The sequence below is a fragment of the Argopecten irradians genome, chromosome 5, assembly GCF_041381155.1.
Source record: "Argopecten irradians isolate NY chromosome 5, Ai_NY, whole genome shotgun sequence".
Classification (NCBI taxonomy): Eukaryota; Metazoa; Mollusca; class Bivalvia; order Pectinida; family Pectinidae; genus Argopecten; species Argopecten irradians.
In genome coordinates this window covers 34,465,550-34,492,457 of record NC_091138.1, presented here as the reverse complement: position 1 = coordinate 34,492,457, position 26,908 = coordinate 34,465,550, and the positions used below count along the sequence as shown (strand labels likewise).

General features: G+C 34.5%; 2 protein-coding genes across 3 annotated transcripts in view; both read left to right on the top strand.

Moving 5' to 3' along the window:
* The first annotated feature begins 63 nt into the window (after positions 1 to 63).
* Positions 64 to 20,362, top strand: LOC138323640 (VPS35 endosomal protein-sorting factor-like). Its single transcript, XM_069268391.1, has 26 exons — positions 64 to 103; positions 2,018 to 2,108; positions 2,635 to 2,820; positions 3,063 to 3,210; positions 3,749 to 3,828; positions 4,574 to 4,702; positions 5,101 to 5,185; positions 5,719 to 5,796; positions 6,156 to 6,300; positions 6,650 to 6,743; positions 7,297 to 7,374; positions 7,915 to 8,084; positions 8,519 to 8,630; positions 9,009 to 9,125; positions 9,432 to 9,485; positions 9,790 to 9,933; positions 10,304 to 10,389; positions 10,714 to 10,794; positions 11,254 to 11,415; positions 13,542 to 13,620; positions 14,067 to 14,181; positions 16,158 to 16,297; positions 16,628 to 16,793; positions 17,341 to 17,459; positions 17,763 to 17,909; positions 18,239 to 20,362. The coding sequence occupies exons 1-26, from the start codon at positions 87 to 89 to the stop codon at positions 18,335 to 18,337; spliced, it is 2,922 nt and encodes a 973-aa protein (XP_069124492.1). The 5' UTR covers positions 64 to 86; the 3' UTR covers positions 18,338 to 20,362.
* Positions 20,363 to 21,144: 782 nt separating this feature from the next.
* LOC138323639 (uncharacterized) overlaps positions 21,145 to 26,908 on the top strand; it is a 62,890-nt gene continuing 57,126 nt past the window's right edge. Inside the window, exon 1 of one of the 2 annotated variants that reach the window (XM_069268390.1) lies at positions 21,145 to 21,447. The gene's annotated coding sequence lies outside the window, so the exon portion shown is untranslated. The remainder of the gene's footprint in view (positions 21,448 to 26,908) is intronic. The other variant, XM_069268389.1, reaches the window with a different exon arrangement.

Sequence of the window (26,908 nt, the reverse complement as noted above, 5' to 3'; positions counted from 1 at the left end):
TAGTAAAATTATGTAGAATCTATTTTATACGAAACTTAAAATATGAGGAGGAGGAAAAAGTAAGTCATGTGACACACTTGTACAAAATGGCGACCTACGAATGGTTTGTTATGATTTTTCTTTTTATATGAAGTTCATCTTTAATGTATGCACTTGTGAATGCATAGAAAATTAAACTATTGTCATTAATCTCATATTCGAATGAGACGTATATTGGGAAATTGACGTTATTCTGTGAGAATGCAGTGCATACAATAGTGCCGGTCTAAGATGTGTTAATCTATTTCACTTGGAGCAAAACAGGCAGGCAAAGTTCTCTAGTATAACGTTATATGCTGAAGCAATGCATTGATTTATTTTCATTTATTTTATTTCTATCGGGTCTAGATGAAAGACATAGCTTTAGCTTTTGGTACACTATCCCTTTTTCATCATTGAGGATATAGATTTTTATATGCTTCTGTAACAGGAGCGAGACGGGCCCAGTTTGTTAATAACGACAAACTACAGCCAACAGTACATGCACGTTCGACCAATAAAAAGAGGGAACACAACACAGGCGATCGATACAATGACATATTATACACGACAGCTACACGTGTACAAGATACACATGTACTCTTACAACTAACACAGGACCACAACACTATATATATTCCCATAAAACACAAACTATTTACATGCCCTGACACACTTCTTTGACTAGTGAAATGCATTATAGTGATAAAACCGTCTTGATCCAAACACTCACATGGGTCACAGACGTTGGAGCATATATTAAACCACATCTGGTCTTGATACTCCAGGTGTTACTTAAACTGTTGTTATATGCATATGGACACCTGGACTATATATCTCATTGTAAAACTGAAGGCAGTTCAGGAAAAAAATGCCAATCACTGGTCAGCAGAAACTTCCTTTGAAGATTACTGAGAATAATGCCAAACTTTGGCTCATTCATTGTCGCAGACACTCACTGAGCTTTCAGTAAACTGTTTTTTATGATATGTTCGAAAGGTTGATAATAACAGTAATTGTAACCCCTGTAGTATTAAGAATGATAAAACCATATTAAATAGAGAATACATGGTTAGTATCTTACAATACAAGGTTTATTTTGGTGCGAGACTTAGGAAAGCCGAGATGACGAGCACGAAAATAAACCTTGTATTGTAAGATACTAACCGTGTATTCTGTTTTAACTTTATCCTGCTACCATTATGACATTCAAAACGAAAGCAAACTGCCAGTTATTTACTTGGTTTCAGAGGCTTCTTTGATGAGGAGGAAAATATTCTTTAACTTAATAAAAAGATAAAAATGCTCTAAAATGAACTTTTCTCAAATATTTTCTCAAATCACATTTATCTAACTATGAAACAGCACACAAAGGAAAAAAAATTAGTTTCATTTGCATGTCTGATTGAAAGTAGATGAAATACTTTGAGAAAAGTTGCATCAAGTTCCGTTATAACAAACGATGCTACTGCAAAAATTTTAGTAAATTGCACTTTATCTTGGCATGTATTAATGTGATTTTTTGAAAAAGTATAGCAAAAGTTGAGATTTCATCGATTTAGGCTTTTTTTAGTAACGAATCCATACTCAAATTGGGGTATAATACTCTAGTTTGCGTATAATATGCAAGTTAGTGGTTTTCCTCGACCTGATATATCTCGATGTAAAACTGATGGCAGTGTAGAAAAAAAAGAACTATCGCCAGTCAGCAGAAATTTCTTTGAAGATAACAGAGAATGATGCCAAACTTCGATCAGCTCATCAATTGTCTGAGCTTTCAGTAAACTGTTTTTTTTATGATGTGTTTGAGAGTTGTATAATAACAGTATTTGTAACCCCTGGAGAATTAGAATGATTAAACCATATAAATAACAATTGTAAGGGTTGATTGTTGAAAGGCATGCATTCAAATGTGTAATGAAAATATCTAAAATTGTGTTTTTGCATTTGGAAGCGTACCGTTAATTTTATGCTAATTGTTGCTATTATTTTCTTTCAGGGTACCAAAAAGGAGAAACTACCTTCTGGAAGCTAAGAAAGAAAATCTACCTTTGGAGGAGACAACTAGTCATCCTTTAAAAACCATCAGTGTATGAATTAATTTTTACTATGTATATATTCATTGATTGATGTTTAAGTTAAAGTAAAAGGAAAAAGTCAAACTGATCATATACATTTGTAAAAGAGTGAGAGTGCATGCTCATGTGTACAAGTCTTCATAAACATGTGTAAGCATTGACTAATGGGCAGTAATTTCTCTTTAGTATTTAAAGTTGATAAAATGTGTGGCAGACTTGTGGTCAAATTACTTCAGATTTTAGTTACAAAAGAGTGGTGAGGGTTATTTTTCACTACTCTTCTATATAATGCATGTACATATTCATATAAATACATGTACATGTATACAGTTGTACTGGAAACAAATATAGTTTAAAATGCACTTAAAAGTTAGTAAAGTTAAAATGTATTAAAATCAAATTTAAATAAATGAAAAACCGAAAGTAAAATAAAAAAGAAGAAGAAGAAAAAAGAAACCTTCTGTTCATTTGATTAGGAAAGCGCAGAAATATTAGCAGAAATGAAACGATGGAATAATATTGAAATCTATTTTTTCAGGTTGTTGAAGTAAAAAGTACCGAAAAACGTGGGACACCTGTAAAGGGGGCAGCGGCCAGCAAAGCTGTGAAGTCGGATATTATAGACCCTTTAAGTTCAGCACTAGAGGGCTCTGACCCATTGTCTATGTTTGCTGCTGAAGCCCAGACTAAAAGTACATCCAAGACTCGCAGCTCAAGTCTCAAGGTACTATCAAGGGAAAGATATTGTTAGTATTACAATGTATCTTAACATAATCTCTTATCTGGTTTTTCAAAAGACCTTGTAGATAAATCAACGTGGGTCATCATAATTCAGTTACTATTTCAGTAACGATCACAATTCAATTATTATTTCAATAACAATCATTTTGGTAAAATATGAATAGAAAAAAGTATTTACAAAATTTAATTGTTTTAAACCAGAGTGAATAAAATTTGTCCTTGTAGGAGAGTAAAGGACACAATCCAAGTGATGACCTGGACGAGACCTTTGAACCATGGAGTGCCAAGAAAGCTGGCATTCTGGCCAAGTACAGTACATCAGAGAAGCTCTCCATTACCACCAGTTTTCTGTCAGCATCGGATAAGGAAAAAGGTATTAGAATATCACATGCTTTCAGGAAAAAAATAACTCCATAACTCCAATGTACAATTTATTGACAATATTTCATCAATATGAATTGTAGAAACTTTCGTTTTGATGTTTGGGTTGGATACAATATGTTGTAAACCAATGCTTACTGGTATGTTTAACTTAAAAAGAGACATATTTTTTTGGAAGGATCAGTTCATTGCACAGTGTTTCTATATTGAATTGAATTGCTATTGCTTTGAATATCATCAAGGTGTGTGTTAGGATTACCTTATGTGTATTTAGAAAACTACTTCAGTGAATCATATTTTTAACAAACACACTTGTAACAAATTTGTGGTTACAACATAGTAATTAGTAATGTTCATTCCAAGTCAAGGTTCCTATATGATATCTGTAATATGTGTATAAGAAACTATTCCTATAACTAAGTAGTTTTGTTGATTTTCAGAGGTTCGTTGTAATCATGTTTTTCTGTATCGTATTGTATAATTAGATATATAGATTAACATTAACCTTATGATGTCATGAATACTTACAGTTGTAATCAAGGCCGTGACAGCTACCACCGTGACTGATAAAGTGAAGAACAGACTGGAACAGTTAGATGATTTTGAAGAGGTTTGTTAATTTACGATTTTCATTGCTCACTATCTACCAAAATTGTTCTTGGTGACAAGTATTATATTGAGAAGTAGGCCATGGTGCTGAATGGTTAAGATGTCCCAAAATATTGCCACAAGCTCTTCACCTCTTGGTTGCGAGTTCGAATCCCTTGTGGGTAGTTGGCAGGTACTGACTGCTAGTTTTGTGGTTTTTGTACGGGTACTCTGCCTTTCCTCCACCAACAAAACCTGGCACACATCCTTAAATATTCTTATAATTTCCGCTAATAAACTTATATATTTAGCATGATTTCAGTTGCAATATTTCCTATTTTATATATAATTAAAATCGTCACCATAACTGTATACTGTATATATATCTGTAAAATTCTCGTAACCCCATTTTAGGAATACATATGTCCACCTTTGTGCTATAACCCCACTACCAAACACCTCACTGCCGTTGTCCTCGTGATGTCACATCCGGTTATTCCCCAAATCAGCGTGAGCGGCCGATTCCCTGATTAGCAGTTGATATACAGGTAAAAATCGAGCATTTCGGAGGGCGGTATCTCGGTACTGAAGCGGCCGATTTTGATGCGGTTTTCAACATTCTTGTCAGGAGATCAAACAGAATAACATATCTAAATATCATTATCCATTCCGTGTACACTTTAAATGACCCCCACTGATAACAGGAAGTTAAAAACAAAACTGGTACCACCAACCTTTGTAAGTCATGATTCTGTCTCTGATTTTAGGGGTCTGTTCAGGAGATGTTGAACCTTAGTCAGCAGGACTACGTGAACCGGATTGATGAATTGAACCAGGCTCTTATAAGTGCGTGGGACAACGATCAGAGAGTAAAAGCTCTCAAGATAGCTATCCAGGTTAGTGTTTTCCTGCATTCCACTAGCGCTGGCTTTTTTTTCAGGTTTTTGTGTGACATTGTTACAATTGTAGTACCAGGCATATATATATTAACACAACGTATTTTGAACCAAATTTTCTTTTGGTTTATTTTCAAGATACCATTTGACAGGTTTTTTTGGTATTACAGGTAGTAATTAATTTCATTTTATTCTTAAATGTCAGGAATTGTCCAAATTTTGGTATCAGTTGAAAACATTATGCGGATATGTATAGAGAATTAAACAAAGGTGTTTTATTTGAGATCATTTTTTACACATTCTTCCCTATAAGGATAAAAAAACCACATTACAACTCAATGTGAAATACTTTTTTCAATTATCTACTATTGATTCTAACTACTAATGACTTGTTGCAGTGTTCCAAACTTTTAGCCGACACATCAGTGATCCAGTTCTATCCAAGCAAGTTTGTCCTTATCACAGATATACTGGACACATTTGGTAAGTTTGTAGTGAACTGTTATCACTAAATAATATCATCCTGAATTCATTTACAATGTACGTACTTGTGACACATTGAGATGATTGAAATGCTTTAAGTTGTCACCTTTTCTTTGGAGGTTTAATGTTTGAAAGCAGTTACTGTAAACCAACTTTCTTTCGCGGCTACTAAGTTTCTTGATTTTCGTTTAAAAATATTTTCTCGTAAATAAAGTTCCACGGATTTAAAATTTAATGAAGATATCTTTGAATTTAATTTCCAAGAATTTTTTAAGAAATCAATTTGTGGAGATAAACTTTTGCGAATTTACCTTAATCGCAAAATTCCTAAAATTAATCGCAGGTGAAAGAAAGTTTGTTTACAGAACTTGCCTCATGACAATTAATATTTTCTCTCTCAAAGAGATTTGTATATATCATACTAATTCTAGGATATTTCCATTGTAGGGAGATTGGCACATACAATGTACTCTTAGGGATGTTTATTAATCAAAGTTACATAACATACTAATTCTAGGATATTTCTATTACAGGGAGATTGGTATATGATAGGCTGAAGGAGAAGGCTGTATACTACCCACCAGGGAGTGGAGTGCCAGTAAAATTACCGGGTGAGAAAATTTTATACCACAACACGTACATCTTCCTTCTATCAGATCATATCTTCTAAATTTGTGCTGGCCAAAATACACTGTCTTAACCGGTCTCTGTCAATAATATCTACCCTTGCTGTCATCCTGAATACTCTGTTCAAGCTTTGATGTTCTTTTTAAATCCTCTGCTGGCTTGTATTGTTTATAATTGGCTACTTATTTCTAGATAATGTCTGGATATTGACTTGAATTATTTGACATAAAAATTGTCATACTTATATTTTCTTTTGAATAACTAAAGGAAATGCAGATTACACAACAATGTATCCTTTATGCTAAGGCTAATTTTGAAAGTTTTCTTGTATTTGTTTTTACAGACAATTTCACGCCCGACCAGGTGCCAGAGTCAGCCAAAGAAACCTGTCGTAACTGGTTCTATAAGATAGCGTCGATACGGGAGCTCATACCGAGGTTCTATGTGGAAACGGCCATACTCAAGTGTTACAGCTACCTCAATCAAGGGTAAATCTCCTTTTTAGGATGCTTTAGTACCTGTCAAACTATCAAGCAATTAAAGGAGCCAGAGCAGGGGCCTAAAAATGAAAACCTAGAAATTTATTTTATTCCTACTGTCTTTATCTGTATTAGAGCTAGTGAATGTTTCCGTATCCATATCACTACCTCTGTTCCCATTTTGATAAAGTTACGTTAACTGTATCTGATTTAGCCCCAAAGAAGTAGGTATTATCAACAAACAAAATATGTATATACCTGGTAACTACACAGAAAGACAGGCTTTCTTTTGCTGCTTTGATATGCATAGAAAGCTGATTATAGGGTCTACGATGGCTTTATTATTGACATGTTTCAGGGAGTACCGAGATGCAATAAACAGACTGATGGCTATGATCAAAGGTATTGGAGACCCGTTAGTGGCTATCTATGCTCGCTGTTACCTAAGTAGGGTAAGTGATGTTAGTGACATATACTGTTCATAATTTATCATTATGCATATACTGTAAGCCAATTTGGTTCCATGGTGACTAAATTTCGTGTTTTTATTCTCAACAACACTTTCACAGCGATCTAATTTCACGATTTACAGGTAAAACACTATTATACTAGTAATTGAATCTTTTTCGTGGCAACTTATTTTCGCCAATTCTAATTGCCCGCAAAATACATGAAAATAAATAGGTGTACATTACCAATTTTGATTAAAAAAAAAATTTCTTGTGATGTAATTATGTCATGTTTTGATTATTCAAACACAAGTAGAAAGGAAAAAAAGACTGAAAAATTGAAGTAAGTTATAGCCAAACCTGTCTATAGAAACCACCAAAGAGAAAAAGAAAAATCTATAGCCAAGTTGTATTTATACATAAGGCATATTGTGTTGAAATCAACCTTTTGGGAGCCCAACAAATTGGCTAGCTCCCCTTCACATATTGTCATAAAATTTATAGATTAGTAGGAACTACTGGTAAAGTTAAGTCCATTTTGTTATCTTGTATGTAGGTTGGGATGTTGATAGCCCCGACCATCAGTGACCACCTGATGCCTTGCTTTGATGATTTCCTGGCTTCCTATACACAGGTAAGTACCTGTTTTCTCCTCACAAAAGACAGTCCCTGGTTTACATTTTATACGTTAATGTAAATGGTTGTTACTGTGGTCTATTTGCTGTTGTTAATTTGATCAACTAATAAAGGAGCATCTTTTATTTGAAACAGTTCTAGGGTGCCATGTTGAGGACTGTTGAGAAATATCTAATTTTGTGAAACAGTGAAAAGTATATATATGTATATAAAATTCTACATTTATTAATAATTAAAACTTTTGAAACACCACATCCTCATAATAATTGAATCAACCCAGAGTATCACCAATAAAAACCCACAAAAAAGGAAAAAAAAGCCTGGACAATTTTTGTTTACACTTTTGGGAAATTATTCTATAACTGATGGGCATTAGAACACTTACAATCAAGTTTCTATGTATTCAATGATACATTCAGAATTTCAACACTTCCCCTGATGTCCAAACAAAGGAATATCCCTTTAACATTTAGGATACATATGTATAACGATCATGATCAATTATACTGTATCTAATGATATGAACTATGAATGACAGATCCAAGGAGACCATGTACAGAATGTCTTGGCCATACAGAAGTTAGAGATGCCTAAATACCTGACTCTGTTCTCTCCGGCCCTCGACTGGCTACTACAGTGTATCGCTAACAAGTCCTCGGAACAGACTCTCATGGACATCCTACAGAAGTTTAAAAAACACTGTAAAAGGTTAATTATATTTTGGTTTATTATTGGGTTGTAAGGAAATTCTTTTGTCTGAAAGTTTTCCAACATTGGTAAGAATAAGAAATACATATCAAGTGGAGAGAGTTGTACCCCTGAGATAAAGAATAATTTTTGACGGTCACAAAATAATCTGGATAAATCTTTCATTTGAAAGTTTGAATTTTGCTTATAATAATTTATTTCTTTAGTATTATGAGATATAACCCCCTCCCCCACCCCTAATAAAAAAAAAGACAAAAAAAAAATATATTAAGATTAACATCTAATTTATCTCATTGAAGGTAACAAGAAAATTTTATCTCTTGGTGATTTTTGAAGTTGTATTATGCCATGTTCATATTATATAAAATGTAACCAATGGAAGTTGAAAAGTCATTGTAAAATACTCATCATGGTTTGTTTCAATTTGGTTTCAGTGCTCTATTGCTGAACTCTATTATCTCCGCATTCAAACCTGAATACATTGCTGTACGAGCTGTGGAGTTTACAGAGATGATCAGAGAGAGTGAAGATACTGGCTTCCCAAAGGTATCGTATATGACCGTAATATTACTGGGATAGTCACATTACACTCACATTTATTGTCCGATAAAGAAAAATGAATTTTTTCTCTATTACGGTAAAACAAGTTTGAAACGAACAAGCTTACAACGTTTTGTGGTGATAACTAATCAGTTTTCAGTCCCTGTAAAGGTTCCTAAAATATACCTGTACCGTAAATTTATGTATAATCAACTATGCTTATAACAAAACGATTTTCAGCTGCACTTTTTTTTCAGAAAAACATGCTGAAAGAAATGGCACGAATATCATTGTTTTTTGTAGAAATTTAACTTCATATTTAGAGAAACGGCATCAGAAACTTAATGTCTGATATGACAGTGTCTTGAATATTTTCTGTTGTAGCATTTACTTCATCGAACCCTGGGACTGTGTCTTGTGATGACGTCGCCTCCAGAAGAACAGAAACTCACTGTCCTTAATGAAGTATGGAAGGCAGTCATGAAGCTTAAAAACCCTGCAGTAAGTTCAAGTCCTTCACAAAATATTTTATGTTTATGATGTGAAAAAAGTGTTTATAATCTTATAGATGGTTTTTTATGCTGGGTAGTTGACAACATAACAGTTACCGAAGTAAAACCAACTCCACATTCAATTTATCAACAAGGGACAAAAACATACATCTGGTTTGAGATTTGAATTTTTACACATTTTGTTTAACTGTGAAATATACTATATTGCAACTGGAGCATCCGAGGGGGAGATAAATCGTAAATCATATTACGTGTAATACCCAATGTCATTCATTGTTACTATTATGTTTTCCAGGATTACATCGGCAGTGCAGAGATTTGGATTGAATATGTAGTAATAAACTTTGGGGTAAGTAAAACATATTCTACAGAATGAGAATTATAATAATTAATATAAGTGTGATATTTTGAGGAATTCTCCTTTACCGAGGCATTCAGCAAAACATAGAATTACCAGTTTGTCTGAAAATCACTATTACTGATCATTTTAATTCATGAAAAGTTTTTCCATTGACTTGGTTCACTGCATTATTTAGATAAATTTAGATAAAGACTGTAAGAATTTCTATATGTAGTCCGAAGATTAATGAACTTCAGTTTCTGTCTTTATTAGACATTATGTTTAAATGTATTTAAATTTTTATGTGTTGTAGAAGAGAGAAGTCAACACAATCCTTGCAGACATTATCAAACACATGACACCCGACCGAGCGTTCGAGGATTTTTACCCGCAGCTTCAGTCAGTCGTGGCCAAAGTCGTAACACACATTCATAACTTCTCTACACTGTTTTCATTGGTGAGTTCTTAGAGATTATTTGAATTTACAGAAAGCTAACTTAATCATCTGTCAATGTAGATGGCGTGTATTTCCTAAAAAGTTCTGGTGATTTATGTTAGGAGGATGAATGAGATCTATCTCTCTCACATAAGTACTTTGTATATTATGGGTTGTTGGTCACCGATTAGGTTCCAATACATTTTGTACACTTGAAAAGAACCTACATGTATTTCAATTAAACTTTCGCTGGTTTCAGTTGTCTTCATTTCAGATGCTAAACAAAATTATACTATCTGGAAAGAACCTATTTTAATCTAGGCCTTTTGCTGCTTTAATTGATAAAAAATGTTGGTTATGAATAATTCACATTGAAATTCTTTATTTTTAGAATAAATTCCTGCCATTTATAGACATGTTCCAGAAGGAGGCTGTTAAAGTAGATATATGTAAAACTATAATGGAAGCTTTTGCCAAGTAAGTGGTTGTTTGATGTCAACAATGAGAACATATTTGTAGGCTTTTCTTAGAGATGATTTAGATCTAAACTGTACCATTGGTAAAAATATGTGAGACCCGTTATTTTGAAAGGAGGAAGTTGTTCTGTATTACCCAAATGGTTATATACTTACATTTATTATGTTGATTATTTTATCTTTGCAAAGTTGTATACAGACTATTAATTAGCATAGGCATATAATGAGATTGTTCAAAACTTTGTCAAAGTCTTGGAATACAGGGGTTTTAAGATACCAAAACGACATGGGTAAAATATGACTAATTGTAATGGGTTTTTTTCAGACACCAGTCAGAGCCTACAAACGACCCAGTGATTATTAATGCTTTAACTTTCATCTGTAAAACTATGCATGATTCTGTAAAGTAAGTATTATTATACATACCTTATCAGTAAAGTAACTTTTAAATCTTATGTATATTTCTGGATAGGTATATGATACATTGACAAATTAACTGTTCAATATCATAGATCTCTTTGCATCAAGTTTTTCCTATAAATGAAAACCTGAAAATGCTAATTGCCCTTAATCTACACAATTAATCATAAATAATTCAATTTTGCTTGTTACGAGCATTTCCATTGGCTTAAAAATTTACTTTATCAGCACATAAAAAATCTATTCAAATTAATTCTTAAATAATATTACACTGTCCTTTTATAACCATTGTTAATATATTCTAGTCAAATGTATAGAACAATGGTGAAATGCTCAAAAACACTATTGTGATTGCTCATCATTTTGAACTACTCTTTGATGTTACAGTATTTCATATTGAATGACAGGAACAGTGATTTAATTCTAATCTTCATTTGACCAACAGTGCTCTAACCCTAGCGGATGAGAAGAAGATGGTCAGTCAGCTGATATCCAATTTTGTCCGAAAGATTTCATTTGGGAAGGATTTCGAACAACAGCTGAGTTTTTATGTGGAGGCCAGATCTGCTTTCACAAACCTTGATCTAGTCCTAATTCAACTTGTACAAGGTAATTACTATTGAGGAATTTTCAGTATGCTAGTGATTAATGTAGCCTTTATAGAATATGGGTCTGTGATTGAATGTTTGTCATTCCATGATGTTTAGTCTTATAAAATAAGTTTTAAGGTTTTACAGCCGTGCTACTCCAACTGAGAACGACGCGTGTATATAAACCCCTACCGCTCTACCGCTGACTTGTATCGATGTATTGAATGAGTGAAGCTAGTTATTTATAGACTCGAGTACTGTCGCAAATCCACAGGTAAATCGCAGGCGCTCTGGCTACATTAGCTGTACCAAACACAATCATAATTGCTACAAATACCGAATAAACTTGTGTTACTTACACACCAGTGTATTTTGAACATATATTTTCTTAGGGCTTTGAATGCTGAAAAAATCTACTCAGTATCGGTATATTTTGCGTTTTCAAATTTTGGGGAAAACAATGTCCGCGGAACCACAAATTCAATGTTATAAAGATGGTAATTTCATTGCAAAACATTCACAATAAATGCTTGACAACTTGCACAAAAAGTGTTGTATTTAGAAGAAATAATATAATATAATTGCACTGTGTTTGTTTTCTTTTATTGGCCACCGTAACTGAAACCGTGAAATATATCTTGCAGAACATGTCAAAAACATTGCCAGCCGCCGTACTCCGTACACATGTCAATGTCTGGAGATATTACACATGAATAGTTATCTGAACTATTTGAAAATGTTATAATTTAGTTATTTTAAAATTGCCACAATAAGTTATAAAGTGTGTTTGAGATCATTAACAAACTTTAAAGAGCAATCAAATAGCAGATACGTTGGCTTGCAATAATCACATTGTGAGTAAACTCACTACCTGTACGGCACCAGATCCAAGCTGATGGCTAATTATATATATATACAGTATGGTTAAAAATGCCACTAACCTTGTAGCTTGTCAGTTTTGCTGTAATAATATTACAAACCACTTATTGAAAATCCTAAATATAGGAGAGTTTAGGACTCATCTTATAAATCCCTTGTGTTTTTTGACTTTTTGCACACGGCCTGCAGCTGGGACATGGTATGGTGGTTCCCTACGTAATGAGCATCGCTAGATCTATAAGGAGTTTCATATGCAATTTTACTAGAAGTATGAAGAATTGTCAAAATATTTAAAATAAAGAAATACTATTCAAGTGAATGTTGATGCAATTTGAAAAATATTTGTTTTGTTTTTAAGTAGATACAGACGCATTGTTGATGATATATAGATCGGTTAAGCTTACTAGCCATTCAGTTTCATTAAGCTGGATGAGAGGCCGGAGCGTAGCATCCAGTACCAATTTACCTGTGGATTTGGCAACAGTACCCGAGTCTATAAATAACACGGCTACAGTACACTCATTCAATACATCGATACAAGTCAGCGTTAGAGCAGTAGGGGTTTATATACACGCGTCGTTCTCAGTTGGGGTAGCAGGGCTGTAAAGGGACAATTCAGTCTAAGAGTATGTTAAAATTTGCATATATATCAGAAACAAACTAGTTCCAATGGAGATTAGGTTAATTGGTTTTACTGTGATATGCCAGAAAAGCCCACTGTATTGGAATTTATGTGAAATGTTCACAATTGCTTCAATGCTTACTTGCCACCATTACACATTGTGGTCGGATGTGTTGTATGCCAAACCATGGCCCTTGTCAGTGTAGTTAAGAAATTTTTGTTTAGAACTACTCAAATCGCTCTTACAGTAATGTGTTTACCTTATTAGATCACATCCTTGTCTAAATATAATTTCACCAACTCTTCAGTGGTTATTTACTGCATTTGATCAACGTACATGACTTTTACTCGGGTATGGGTACAGCATACATGTTATACCTGCTTAATCGTATTGATCAATAATATGGATTTTCAACGGTATCAATCAAAATACTTAACGTGGAATTTGTCAATGTTTCTTGTTATATGTTTCATACGAAAATAGAACAATACATTTACCTGGTATGTCATATTTTGCTTTGTGGTTATGTAACAGAATTAGCCAGACTGAATTGTCCCTTTAAGGATTACATATTAGTAATTTCATTGATTGATAAAAATTGAAATACATTTTATTTGATGGGTAAATATTCTGTGTTTTCAGAATGTAAACAATTTGGCCATAGAAACAAGGAAAGTCGTAAAAGGAAACCATTCAAGGAAGACAGGCAACTTTGTTAGGGTAAGCTTTCACATCTGTGCTTGTATATGTAGATTTATTAAACTAACTTTATGCTATTGAGTAGATATTGCAAAATATTTTCAATTTCAAATTTTGTTCCCAATTCAGAAATTTTCCTAGTAGAATATAGGGAGAACTTATATTTCTTGTTTTAATTGCATCCTCATCAATCTGTAAGTGTAATATTACTTGCTGGGACATTGGACCGCATTTACATCAAGCTTACTATTATTTTCAAATGACCAAATGAATAAATAAATTTTTTTTGGAAGTAATGAATTAATAATCTCTAGAATAAAAGCTTAATTGCAGAAATTCTACCTAATATTGAATAACAGTAAACATTTAAGTTTATATACAATACATGAAGAGGTGATAAAAAAGATGAATGATAGTTGACAGGCTATTTGGACATCATTGTGACTAATTTGAGATTTTGTATTCAGGCCTGTGCAGCGTACTGCTTCATCACGATTCCAACTCTACAGTCTACAATGTCCCAACTTCATCTGTATCTCCTGTCGGGTCAAGTGGCACTGCAGAATCAGTGTTACAGCCAAGGTTAGTAGTAGTTATTAGTAGTTACCTCCCCTGGTTTCCCCTCCTGACGAGCCAGGTGGCGCTGCAGGACCAGTGTTACAGCCAAGGTAAGTAGTAGTTGTTAGTAGTTATCTCCCCTGGTTTCCCCTCCTGCCAGGCCAGGTGGCACTGCAGAACCAGTGTTACAGTCAAAGCTAGTAGTAGTAGTTATCTTCCCTGGTTTCCCCTCCTGCTGGGCCAGGTAGCGCTACAGAACCAGTGTTACAGTCTAAGCTAATAAGAGTTATCTCCCCTGGTTTCCCCTCCTGCTGGGCCAGGTGGCACTACAGAACCAGTGTTACAGTCAAGGTTAGTAGTAGTTATCTTCCCTGGTTTCCCCCTCCTGCTGGGCCAGGTGGCACTACAGAACCAGTGTTACAGTCAAGGTTAGTAGTAGTTATCTTCCCTGGTTTCCCCCTCCTGCCAGGCCAGGTGGCACTACAGAACCAGTGTTACAGTCAAGGTTAGTAGTAGTTATCTTCCCTGGTTTCCCCTCCTGCCAGGCCAGGTGGCACTGCAGAACCAGTGTTACATTCAAGGTTAGTAGTAGTTACCTCCCCTGGTTTCCCCTCCTGCCAGGCCAGGTGGCACTACAGAACCAGTGTTACAGTCAAGGTTAGTAGTAGTTATCTTCCCTGGTTTCCCCTCCTGCTGGGCCAGGTGGCACTACAGAACCAGTGTTACAGTCAAGGTTAGTAGTAGTTATCTTCCCTGGTTTCCCCTCCTGCCAGGCCAGGTGGCACTGCAGAACCAGTGTTACATTCAAGGTTAGTAGTAGTTATCTTCCCTGGTTTCCCCTCCTGCCAGGCCAGGTGGCACTACAGAACCAGTGTTACAGTCAAGGTTAGTAGTAGTTATCTTCCCTGGTTTCCCCTCCTGCCAGGCCAGGTGGCACTACAGAACCAGTGTTACAGTCAAGGTTAGTAGTAGTTATCTTCCCTGGTTTCCCCTCCTGCCAGGCCAGGTGGCACTGCAGAACCAGTGTTACATTCAAGGTTAGTAGTAGTTATCTTCCCTGGTTTCCCCTCCTGCCAGGCCAGGTGGCGCTACAGATCCAGTGTTACAGTGAAGGCTAGTAGTAGTTATCTTCCCTGGTTTCCCCTGCTGCTGGGCCAGGTGGCGCTGCAGAACCAGTGTTACAGTCAAGGTTAGTAGTAGTTATCTTCCCTGGTTTCCCCTCCTGCTGGGCCAGGTGGCACTACAGAACCAGTGTTACAGTCAAGGTTAGTAGTAGTTATCTTCCCTGGTTTCCCCTCTTGCTGGGCCAGGTGGCACTACAGAACCAGTGTTACAGCCAAGGTAAGTAGTAGTTATCTTCCCTGGTTTCCCCCTCCTGCTGGGCCAGGTGGCACTACAGAACCAGTGTTACAGTCAAGGTTAGTAGTAGTTATCTTCCCTGGTTTCCCCTCCTACCAGGCCAGGTGGCACTACAGAACCAGTGTTACAGTCAAGGTTAGTAGTAGTTATCTTCCCTGGTTTTCCCCTCCTGCTGGGCCAGGTGGCACTACAGAACCAGTGTTACAGTCAAGGTTAGTAGTAGTTATCTCCCCTGGTTTCCCTTCCTGTCGGGTCAGGTGGCGCTACAGAACCAGTGTTACAACCAAGGTTAGTAGTAGTTATCTTCCCTGGTTTCAGATGATGTCACAAAATTCTGACAGCCTATGGGGCCAAGAATGGTGACAAGTAATTGTTTGTATCCCACATACAATTCAAAGTCAATCTGAATGATCTTATCCTCTATAGCGTGTTATAAAGAATTTGAAGTTTCTAGATATAAAAACCACTAAAAAGTTAGAAATACATATGCCATTTTACAGATACACTCCTATTTCAAAATCTTTATTTAAGATTTTGAATAAAAAAAGGAATAAAAGTTGAATGTGATTTGAGAAATTATTGATATCCATTTATATGTACATTATTTTCCTAATAGAATATTTTCTTTTTTGATGTTACAGCGGATTCATGTTTGAAGGCTGCGATTTCCTTAATTCCTGAGGTACCGAAAAACCTTGACCTTGATGGAAAAGCAAGGTCATCAGAGCCATTCCTGGTTGAGTTTATCTATAACTTCCTGTCCACACTGCTAGCAGTTCCAGTAAGTACTAACCGGGGTTACAGGTCAAGTTAAAGGTCATTGTTACTATTTTTAGCAACTTTTGTCAATCATTATGATGTGCTTGCTAGTCGGTGCAGGAAGGTAACATAGATAAGATGAATTGGTTTAAAGACTTCAGTACTTGGTGTTTGAGTGCATTTGTGAGAAATATACATTTTAAATACTAAACTTATATTTACTTACAGACTAACATACATACATGAGTGTTGTTGACAAGATAACCCAGACAATGGTGTAGTATTTACAGGATGGCTGTAGACTTTAATTATTGATATAATTTAACATATTTCTGTAATGCAATATTTACAGGATAACCCCGACGCCGGTGTGCTTTACCTGTTGCGTGGTCTCCTGAACATCCTACAGAACTACACCTGGGAACAGAATCAGGACACCAAGGTCCAAGTCTACACCCGAGTCCTGGCCATGTTGTCAGCTACCAGTCAGGAGGTCTACCTATACCATGTAGATAAAGGTTTGTCACAATATTAGATTATCTTGATCATATTGAATAGATCGGTTTTGTTCAGGCCTTTGATGAAGTTCAACTTGTTTAATGTCATGTTATTTTTTAAATAGTCAGGGTAATTTGATCATATACAAAGTTTTGGAGATACCCAAAAGAAAACTCATATTCATGGTTAGAACCCGACAACTACCCTACATGCATTTAGAACTCTGAAGTATTATGGTAGAATGTACCATTTGACCACAAGGCCCCATGAAGTCTTCTTTGCAAACTTCTGCAGTGGCTCTGGTGCCAGGGTGGCTGAGTGGTTAAGATGGCAGGTTGGACACAGCATTTATATTTCACCTTCTAGATATTGAAGAGGTTGAAGTGATGTGATCATGAACCCAAATTCATGTACATACTTAAGAATGAAAATCAACTGTTATTGAGGAAATATCTTTCTTCATCCTGTAATGTTGAAAGCTGGGCAGTCTATACCCCCTTTCCAAAATTTTTTGTAGCCAGTATTTTATAAATGTCTGTTTTAAGAATGGTGTTTTTTTTCCTGCAGTTGATGCGAATGACGCCATGTATGGATCTGACCCCAAGTATCTAGCAGAGGTCAACTCTATGTGTTCGACATTACTCGAGGAAATTCTCAACCACTTAAAAACACTAGCTACTCCAGAGGTAAGTCATCTATATTTTAAAGGATTTTTAATCGATTGAATTCTGAGAAGTGGAATATAAAAATAGTCTGAATATAGAATTACACATGTACATTTATTAATAAGTATAAGATTTTTATGCCCTGCTACATCATACAGTTATTTGTATCCAGTAGTGCCGTGTGCAATCACAATTTCAAATGGAGGTGAAGTATTAATGACTTAGAGACGTTTTTTTGCAATTGACATGTTATGAATCTTCAGCATGTATGTAAAAAGTCTTTCTATCAATCAAAAGTGTAATTCTCGGATTTCTTTGTTTCAGTCGTTCAAGAGACAAAGTTTTCTTGCTTTGGAACTCTTCAATACTCTGATTTGTCATGGTGATATGTCTCACCAACAGTCGTTTACCTTAGCAACCAACCTGTGGAATCTGGCTCAGAAACATGGCCAGAATGATACTAAACAAATGGTAAGGCAGCTTTCTTACATAAAAATGATTAAAAAACAGCTTTACATATAAACATGTCACTTAACTTCCTGAAAACAGATTTTAACTTTTCAAGTGTTAACTTAAAAGTATCGTGTTTCAGATATCAAAACTGAGCCACCTAAACCAGGTCAAGGTAACCTATATTTTGACCTTTGACCTCCATTTTAGAAAAGCTTATTCAGGCTATATCTCCTATATTATAAAGCACTGGTACTTCAACTTTGGTACATATGTGTCCATCTAGGTAAGATAATGTGTTGCTTATCAGAATCAAATGATCTACAGTCAAGCCTGCTGTCTGTTTACAGGTGCGATGTTATGCTTTGGTAAAAAGGAAGGCAGAATCAACAGGAGATAAGGCCCTAGAGGATCTAGTGAGAAAACTCCCTTTAGATTCACGAGCGTGATAAACAAATTCTACACAAACTTTTTGGATACAGATATGGAAACTATTTTAGGAAATAGACAATACTCTCACTCTGTCTCGTGTCTGTTGGCTGGAAATGACCTACATCAGCTGGACCAAGTACAACATTAACTCATACACCCCTGAAAATTCATTTTGAAATCTTCTTGCCATTGAATTAAGAAGAGTTCAAATATATCTTCAGGGGTGAATGATTTCAGGATATATTGGAGAAGAATGACTCCACACAAGTTTATAAAACATATGAGATCAGAAAAATATTTATTATTGTGAGCCTTTGAAAATGAGCACATAATATTTTTTACTCAACTTTTGTCAACTCATGTAATTAAAAAAATGTACATTTTCCCTCAATCTTCCTGTATTAAAGTGAATACAAATCAGATTGAAAAGTCAATGTTTTGTTCAACTATCATGGACAATTGTTTATATATTAATTTTACCTGGCAAATTATGTGATAAATAATAATACATGTACAGTTGAATCTTAATCAGTCAAGCTAGTATAACTGTAAGACCGTGTTGATTTGGAATGTTTTGTTAGTATTCATGTATGTGCTATCAAGTTTCATATATTCATAGTAAAACTTTTTTCTGAAACTATCATGTTCTTATAAAAATTAGTTTTTAATCTATGTAATAAATTGTTTCCTTTGTAAGAATAGATTATTGCAATTTGCAATCATTCACACATCCGATTATTTGTACATATTCATAATTGCTACAGCTCTGCAGCAAATGGGGCTATTCTGATGAAAAAAAGACAATAAGTCTGGTGTGAAGAATTTGTACTACAAACTGAATATTATTCCTACTCCAGTGCCAAAGCTGTCAAGTTCTGGGAGTTGTCATATAAAATCTCACTTAGACCTGGTCAACAGTTACCCGAATATTCAGTCTGATTAAATGAGAACATATTAGTTGTTGGGTACGAGATGTCGTACAAATAATTTGTTATTGTATGAAAATGCTGCATACTCTTACTGCATAAAAGCTGTGATACTTATGAAATGTCTATTTAAGCTAACAGTGTGTATGGTCTTGTAACGCACATTGCTGAATAAGTGTCAGCATTAGGAGTGTATACTGAAAACTTTCTTTCGCGACTTTTAAATTTAAAGATCAAATATAATTATTTGCTGATTTTACAATTAAGCGATAATTCAATCAATATAGATGATGTAGATATCAATTCACTGAGATAAACTTCAGCGAATTTACTTGTATTGCAAAAAATCAGGAAAGTAAATTGTATGCAAACTAAAGTTGGTTTACAATATCATAGATCTATAACAACATTTGTTAGATATTCATTAATTGTATTTACATTTTGATATAAGTAATTATACTTTACTTAGTTATTTTGTACAGTTATTTAACCAAACAAATCAATTGCTGGCATCACAGTAATAGATACTGTCAATAACATTGACCATTCAAATGTCGATTGTCTGTAAGTATAACCTCTATGGTTAGACAAACATTCCAAGGAATTATATGTTGATTTCGAGATACCAAAGTGACGTGGGTAAAGTATGACTAACTGATGATAAGTCCCACCTTCAGGTGATTGTGACATCATATTTTGACTTGATTTTTGTGACATCACAATCACTAGAAGGTGGGACTAATTGACAGCAAATTGTACTCTAATTCACACAAACCCCGGTATCATGTACAGAAGAATATTTTTCAGGAAACAAGAAATTCCTGGAAATAACTATACTGTGATTTTCCAAAATCACTAATTGCATGATATATAAATGTTTTTACTGATTTATCATATACTATGATAAAAGTATACTTTAGAAGTATTTGATCATGTTGAAATGAAAACTACAAAATGCCTGAAAGGTTGTGCCTGTATTGAAAGTGATGTATTGTATGAATGACTGCTGTATTACACATGTTAAGCGGTACGTTTTAAGTATAATTGAATATTGATTCAACATTATTTTAGTGCTGTATATTTTTACAAGGTGCAATAAACCAATACAAAAACAAACCTGTCTTTTTTTATATATCGGGTTAGGTGAATGGCTTAATTCTCTCCTGGAATTAAAATACATTTATTTCTGGATGCCTGGGACAAATCTTCAGACCAGAGTGACAAGTATATTTGTATATCAACAGAAGTTCACAACCTATATTTATGTTAATTAATGCTGTGGTACATACCTGATGGTGTACTTTGAAAATATATTTCAAATTAGGTACTCTGTACATATGTCGCAACCAGGAGAAATATTAGACTTGAAGCCTTCCTCACTGGGTAAATGCTTGCCTGAAAGGCAGAATGAAGGGAATATGAAGAGATCCTTTAAGCAAGCTAAGGGCATATATCAAATACATTTATACATGTACAAAATTAGATATGCATTGTAAGCAAAATAAGGGGAAAATGTTACATGTAAAAAGATATTTAGGTAAAAAAGACACCTATTTAATACACATATTTGCACAACATTTCAATTGGGTTGCAGAATTATCCATTTTATATGGAAAGTGGTGTTAAGAATTATGATGACTGACTGACAAATATGTTACAGATTTAATACAAAATAATAGCTAACTTTAATTCTACATTAAAAAAGATTTTGTCATATCCTATCATTAACAAAATTATTATATTCTTTGCACATATAAGAGGTAATTTATGTAATAGATCTAATTACAATAACAATGCAAGACCTAATTTTATAGTCAGAAATGTTTATTTTATTTATGATCTAACATTATTTTAATTAATTCCGTAAGTACATAATTAAACGTTTATACTGCATTCCAGATTTTAATAAGACATGTAAATAATGACTGACATTACGATTACATGTTATTACAGAAGGCAGAAATATTAAATACTTTCTATCAATATTCTGGACTTGTGTAAGTCTAAAACTCTACACACGCCCCTCTTTGGCCCCATGATAATTGTGACCTTTCGACCCTTGAGGTATACCGCGGTTTGATTGGTCAGTAATCGCATTACTTATTTACATAGTTTACCGCCATAATGAGCCCGTGTACATTTCGTCACAAAAGCACATGTAAGAAGACAGCCGAAGATTAACGTTATAGTTTGATGCATTTGTAAGTATAAGCTACGATGACTGTTATACAATCTGCACGTTAGATTGTGCTCAAGGTTGAAGGAAATAAAACGAGTTTCGGAGTTTGCCAACAAAATGTTGAGCGTAAATCCGAGACTCGCGATCGTCAGTCGACATTTTTGTCTGTAAGAAAATGAGCAAGTTCGTCTTGCATCCGCCTCGACTGGCCGTTTGTTTCGTAATTGTGTGATCATGTGCATGACATTAGTAGGTGAATAAGTAATTTACAAGTTCGGCGCGATACAGTAGAAATCATGACGACAAAGAAGCATCATTCGTGATCTAAGAAGACGACCCGCCCCGCGTGGGTTTTGTTGACATTGACCGACCCTGTTCCTGTTTTTAGTTCACGATAGGACTATCATACCATTCCATTGATACAGTTGTCTTGACGACACAGGCATATTTTGCTGTTCTTTTAAAGAGATGACATTTGTACAAATATTTTACAGATGTTCATGAATCGTACGATAATGAGCAATAATCGATATAAATAGAACAGTCATAATATCCGTTATCTTCATGAAATCTTGATCAGTATCTCAAGTGGTAGCAACAGACATACCCTTCAAGATGTAGGCCTGTAGCCTATCTAGGACTTTAACCTGCACTGTAGACTGTGTATCATAATTTCAAGGTTATTTTGGCTGTTGTAGCTGTATATGATATCCATATATATAAATTACTTTTGTACTATTGTAATCCTATTATTTGTTTGTTTATTTTTCAACAGAAAAAAAAAATCTAGTGAGGACAAGAACTTAGGCGGATGTAATGTAAAATATGAGTTTATGATAAGGTGAAATTCATGGATTAAGATAAATTGTATATATAGATCTAGGATTTATCACCAATTTATACATAGATCTAGGATTTATCACCATTTTATACATAGATCTAGGATTTATCACCAATCTTGCGTTTTGCATAATAATTAAATTAATTCATAAACTGTTTGTTAAATGCTGTATTTAACATAAGATTTAAAGTTTTTATCAACAATTTTTTGTATTCTTTAATTTGAAACATGCAGAAGATCTAGTTCTGTAAGTTTTACATTAAGATCGCCTTAATTTTAGTAAGATGCAATATGGCATAAGGGCTTAAAAGTTTGATTGAAAGGTTACCAAAGCCCTTGATTTATTCATACATATTTATGTACCTATTAATTATATAAGACAACATCTGTAGTAATTATACATTTTTAACATAATGAGATTTTGATGTGAAATCATTATGTAAGTTGATGTTTATTATTTTATATTTGTGATCATGACAATTACATGAGAGATAATATGTAATGGGAATATCTTGTAATTAACAATTGTGAAAATTACATTTCTAAAATAAATTTAATTTAATTTAAAGTATACTTGTTTGTACCTGATATTAACAATTGTAAAAATTACATTTCTAAAATAAATTTTATTTAATTGACAGTATACTTGTTTGTACTTTCTTTATCATATAAGAAAACAGCTTTGTCATTGAAGTAAAAAAAAAAAAAGTACAGCTACACATTAATAATGTTAATTGATAAATTGACAGTGTTTGGTCCATTTAAGGAAAAACACACTTTTTTTTCTACTTGACCCTTCTGCCTTCTTAACAGATAGTGGCGCATATTAATAGACATGTGTACATATGCCTACTGATTTTGAAACAGAAGTATACATGTGGTGGCAGGCAGATTTGTTATTTCTACTGATCTTCGGTCACAGTTGTGTATCATTGAAGAATATGAATTGTGCATTTCACTAAATCTACCATGCATGTATAGTCTTGTGAAATCTCTCTTTATATGAATACAATAGCAAACTACAAAATCAAAAATTAATTAAAGGTGGGCTATTCATGTAGAAATATCTTCAAAATGAAGAATTGCATAATAAGGGGAGATAATTTATATATTGTAAAAATTAAATAACTAACACATTAGAGGGGATATAATTTATAAACAGTATAGATAATGTGTTATTTTAATTATTCTATACTTAGTAAAATCTTATTCAAGTGTGGAACAAGGGGAACATTAAAGAACAAATTTATATATCTTATCATCCGTAATGAAATTTAAATGGGAGATAATTTTAAAGTTATTCATTTATGTAAAAATCAGTCACTAAATTTATAGACATAATTGCATGCAGCAAATTAAAGGGGAGACAAACAATTGCTTATCAATTAAAGGGGAGATAATTAACCATCTAACTAACATGATTTTGTATGTGAAATATGATATTGTGGAAGGCTGCTAAAGCTAACAGTCTAGAGTATGGTTATATTTAAAACAGTTTGGTACAACATAAAGCTCTTTCTAAAGAACTGTTGTTGATGATAGACTTATACAAAGAAAATCCTGAAAATTGATGGTTAGTAATCTTGTATACGATCCATTTACCTATATTTGTGACCTTTTTTGCATACATCAATATAATTATTTTCACACTAAATTGTATGCAAAGAATTTAACTTACCTCAAATTGAATAAGGATACTTATCAGGGCCCACTGTATTGAATTTTTCTCTTTAGATTGTTAATAGATGAGATAACTTAAACATGTCAAAGTATACTTTGAGTAATGGCCCTTGTTTTTCATGGCTATAAGTAGAAGGAAGCAAAATGGTTCTAATTCTGAGATAGAACTGTTAAGTATCTTGTATTGCAAACTACACTCGTGGCAACTTCAAGGTCACTGATTCTGTATAATATTATATGGCTAAATACTAAAAGTCAAGGTCACTTGGTGAAAATATCTGTTTACTGGTGGATTAAACAAAATTATTGGAGACAGCTGACCATTGGATCGAAGGTCAAGGATATGATTTGTTTGTTAAATTTAGTATGATAACAGGACAAGAAACTTATTTTGAAAACCACTTGCCCTAATTTAAGATTTCAGTCTAATTTTACCCAAAACAGGATAATTAACATAAAAAACCAGACAAGTTTACACCAATTTTCACTTGTCCAGGGGCAAATTTTACTGGTCTCGGCCTGTCGGACTCTTGTTCTGTGATATTGGCAGAATTTATTGGAATTACACAAACAGTCAATTGACTTTCATTACAAGGTATCTTAGATAAAGGTCAAGGTCACATTTGGTAATGACAGAGTCACTAGTAGTGATTTCCATAGTTATCATTAGACTGGAAGTGGATTCTAAATTCTGTCAATGAACTTTGATGAAAGAAATTAATGTTTTGAGGCAGATTGTCACAATGAAGACTGGGGAAAGGGATTTTGAATATTTTAAGTCAGAAAGCTTAAGCTAGCTTTAGATCTTGAGTCCCAGAGACACACGCAAACTATCTCGGCCAGAATATATTCACCCTCCTCAACCATTAATGTATGCAACGCCATTGTAGAAATAAAACACCTGATCATCTCTACTCAATCCCAGGAAGCAGTGAGACAACACTCCAGAAAGTAAACCTGAGTGTGAACTTTGATGACAAGTTGGAAATTTACAAGAGCATGTCAAGATACAGGTGAAGAAAGCAAACATCATTTTTAAAACCTTCCTCTATATGGATAAGAACATCTTTCAAAATTTGTACAAATCCCTGGTAAGACAACATCTGGAATACTGTGCTTCAGTCTGGTTCTTCAAGAAACACAGAATTACCCTTGATAACAAGAACGCTGCGCCACAAGACTAGTGCCTGAACTAACAGATAAGACCTATGAAGAATGCCTTAAAAGCCTTGGGACACTACATCAGATAAATTCACTATCATGTTTAAATAGAACGACCAAACTACTAGAGGGTATGGAAGTAAACTATACAAAAAGAGGTTCAGAGCCAAGCTGCGTAAAATTCGTTGTCAAACCGTGTCACAGATAACTGGAACAGTCTATCAGCAACGGTGGTTACTGCCAAAAATCTGAACTCATTCAAACCTTTTCTGAACACAGCCTGGAATCAACACCTTTCAAAATTCAGCTCATCTTGCTACAATACAGGAACCATCAGAGAAGCCATACCGGTACAACCAGTATTAGAAGATACGTCAATAGCAGTCACAGACTAATGGTATGACATCAACAATGGTGAGTTATAAATAGGAGACAGATCCTGAAACATGACATCCATGCAGTCCATCTCTCTCCTATGTCAATATGCAGTAAAAGAAATACAGCTGAAATATCCAATGAAATTGGCAGTGGTTCAAGTTTCTGACATAATCCCATTGGCTCTCAACCTCATATGGTTCCAATGTGGGACAATTGCTCTCTGTAGGGTCAGTGAGTTAGACATGCCAGGTTTGGTTTGTTAACATGACATACCCAGTAATGCAAAGTAAACAAAACCTGTGATCTGATGTTGCCATACTGTCAACCATGTTCAGGTAGCAACAAAAGAAAATTTCAGGTATTTCCAGATAATCATCATGTCCAATGATACACACATGTTCTGATGCTTCCCCTTTCTGCTATATCATCTGCTACAAGATGTCACCAAGTGTTGAATTCCCATGGATGATTACACAGTAACCATCATAAAAGAAAATGCAGACCTTCATTACCATCAGGATAACATCCCCCAAAAGCATTGTATGGTGGATTTCAGCCTTCCATATACAAGAGAAATACTGAACTGGAAGCCATAGGAAAAATGTGATTGTTCATGGTGACATGGCCAATCAAGATTCATTGAGTACTCTGTATTCCATGGGTTGCTATCACTATATTATGATTATTATATCATAATATCCACCCCTGGAATGCATCATAGCAAAAATGAAGGCAGTTCAGGAGAAAGAATGAAACACCAATCACAGGTCTGCAAGTCCTCCTTTGAAGAGAGTAACTCCTGAATTCAAAGTCAAACAGTGTACTGTTATGAGTTCTTCTGATGTACATCAAAGGACCAATCTACCTGTCTCATCTGACAGTGATAGTAACCCCTGGAATATTGAGGATGGTTGTTGATGTAAATCCTGTTTAGGACCACAGAGAGAAGTGCTGGAATGGCTTTTGTGTGCCAATGTGGCATGGCGACGCATGTCTGCCAGATCCAGACATCGAAGGTAGTTTTTTGTTGATCTTTACTTACTAGAGGATCACTGATGTGATACAGATAATTTAGATATTTTTCTAGGAGTTGTCCAGACTAGAAGCAAGAAGATATTCTACCTCAGCAGGGACTGTTGATAATTCCTTTGAGGATCTTGTGGAGCTTTTTCATCTTCCTCTTTTGAGCTCTCCCCACACACTTCCAATTTGGTTGATAGAACTAGAGACACCGTTCTGATCTTAATCCAATGCCTTAATCACCCTGGATTCCATCAACCACGTGCTCTGACTTTCCCAAAACCAAAACTAACCATTCACCTCTGATCAAATCACTTGAGTCCCTACATATCTGGAGGATGTAACCAACCATACTTCTGATATTCATATTAGATCTAGTTAATAGAATCATATGCATGTGGAT

Coding starts and splice junctions, on each gene's coding strand:
- LOC138323640 (XM_069268391.1), top strand. Junction 8,631..9,008: donor AAGATACTGGCTTCCCAAAG/GTATCGTATATG, acceptor TTTCTGTTGTAG/CATTTACTTCATCGAACCCT. Junction 14,182..16,157: donor GAATCAGTGTTACAGCCAAG/GTTAGTAGTAGT, acceptor TTGATGTTACAG/CGGATTCATGTTTGAAGGCT.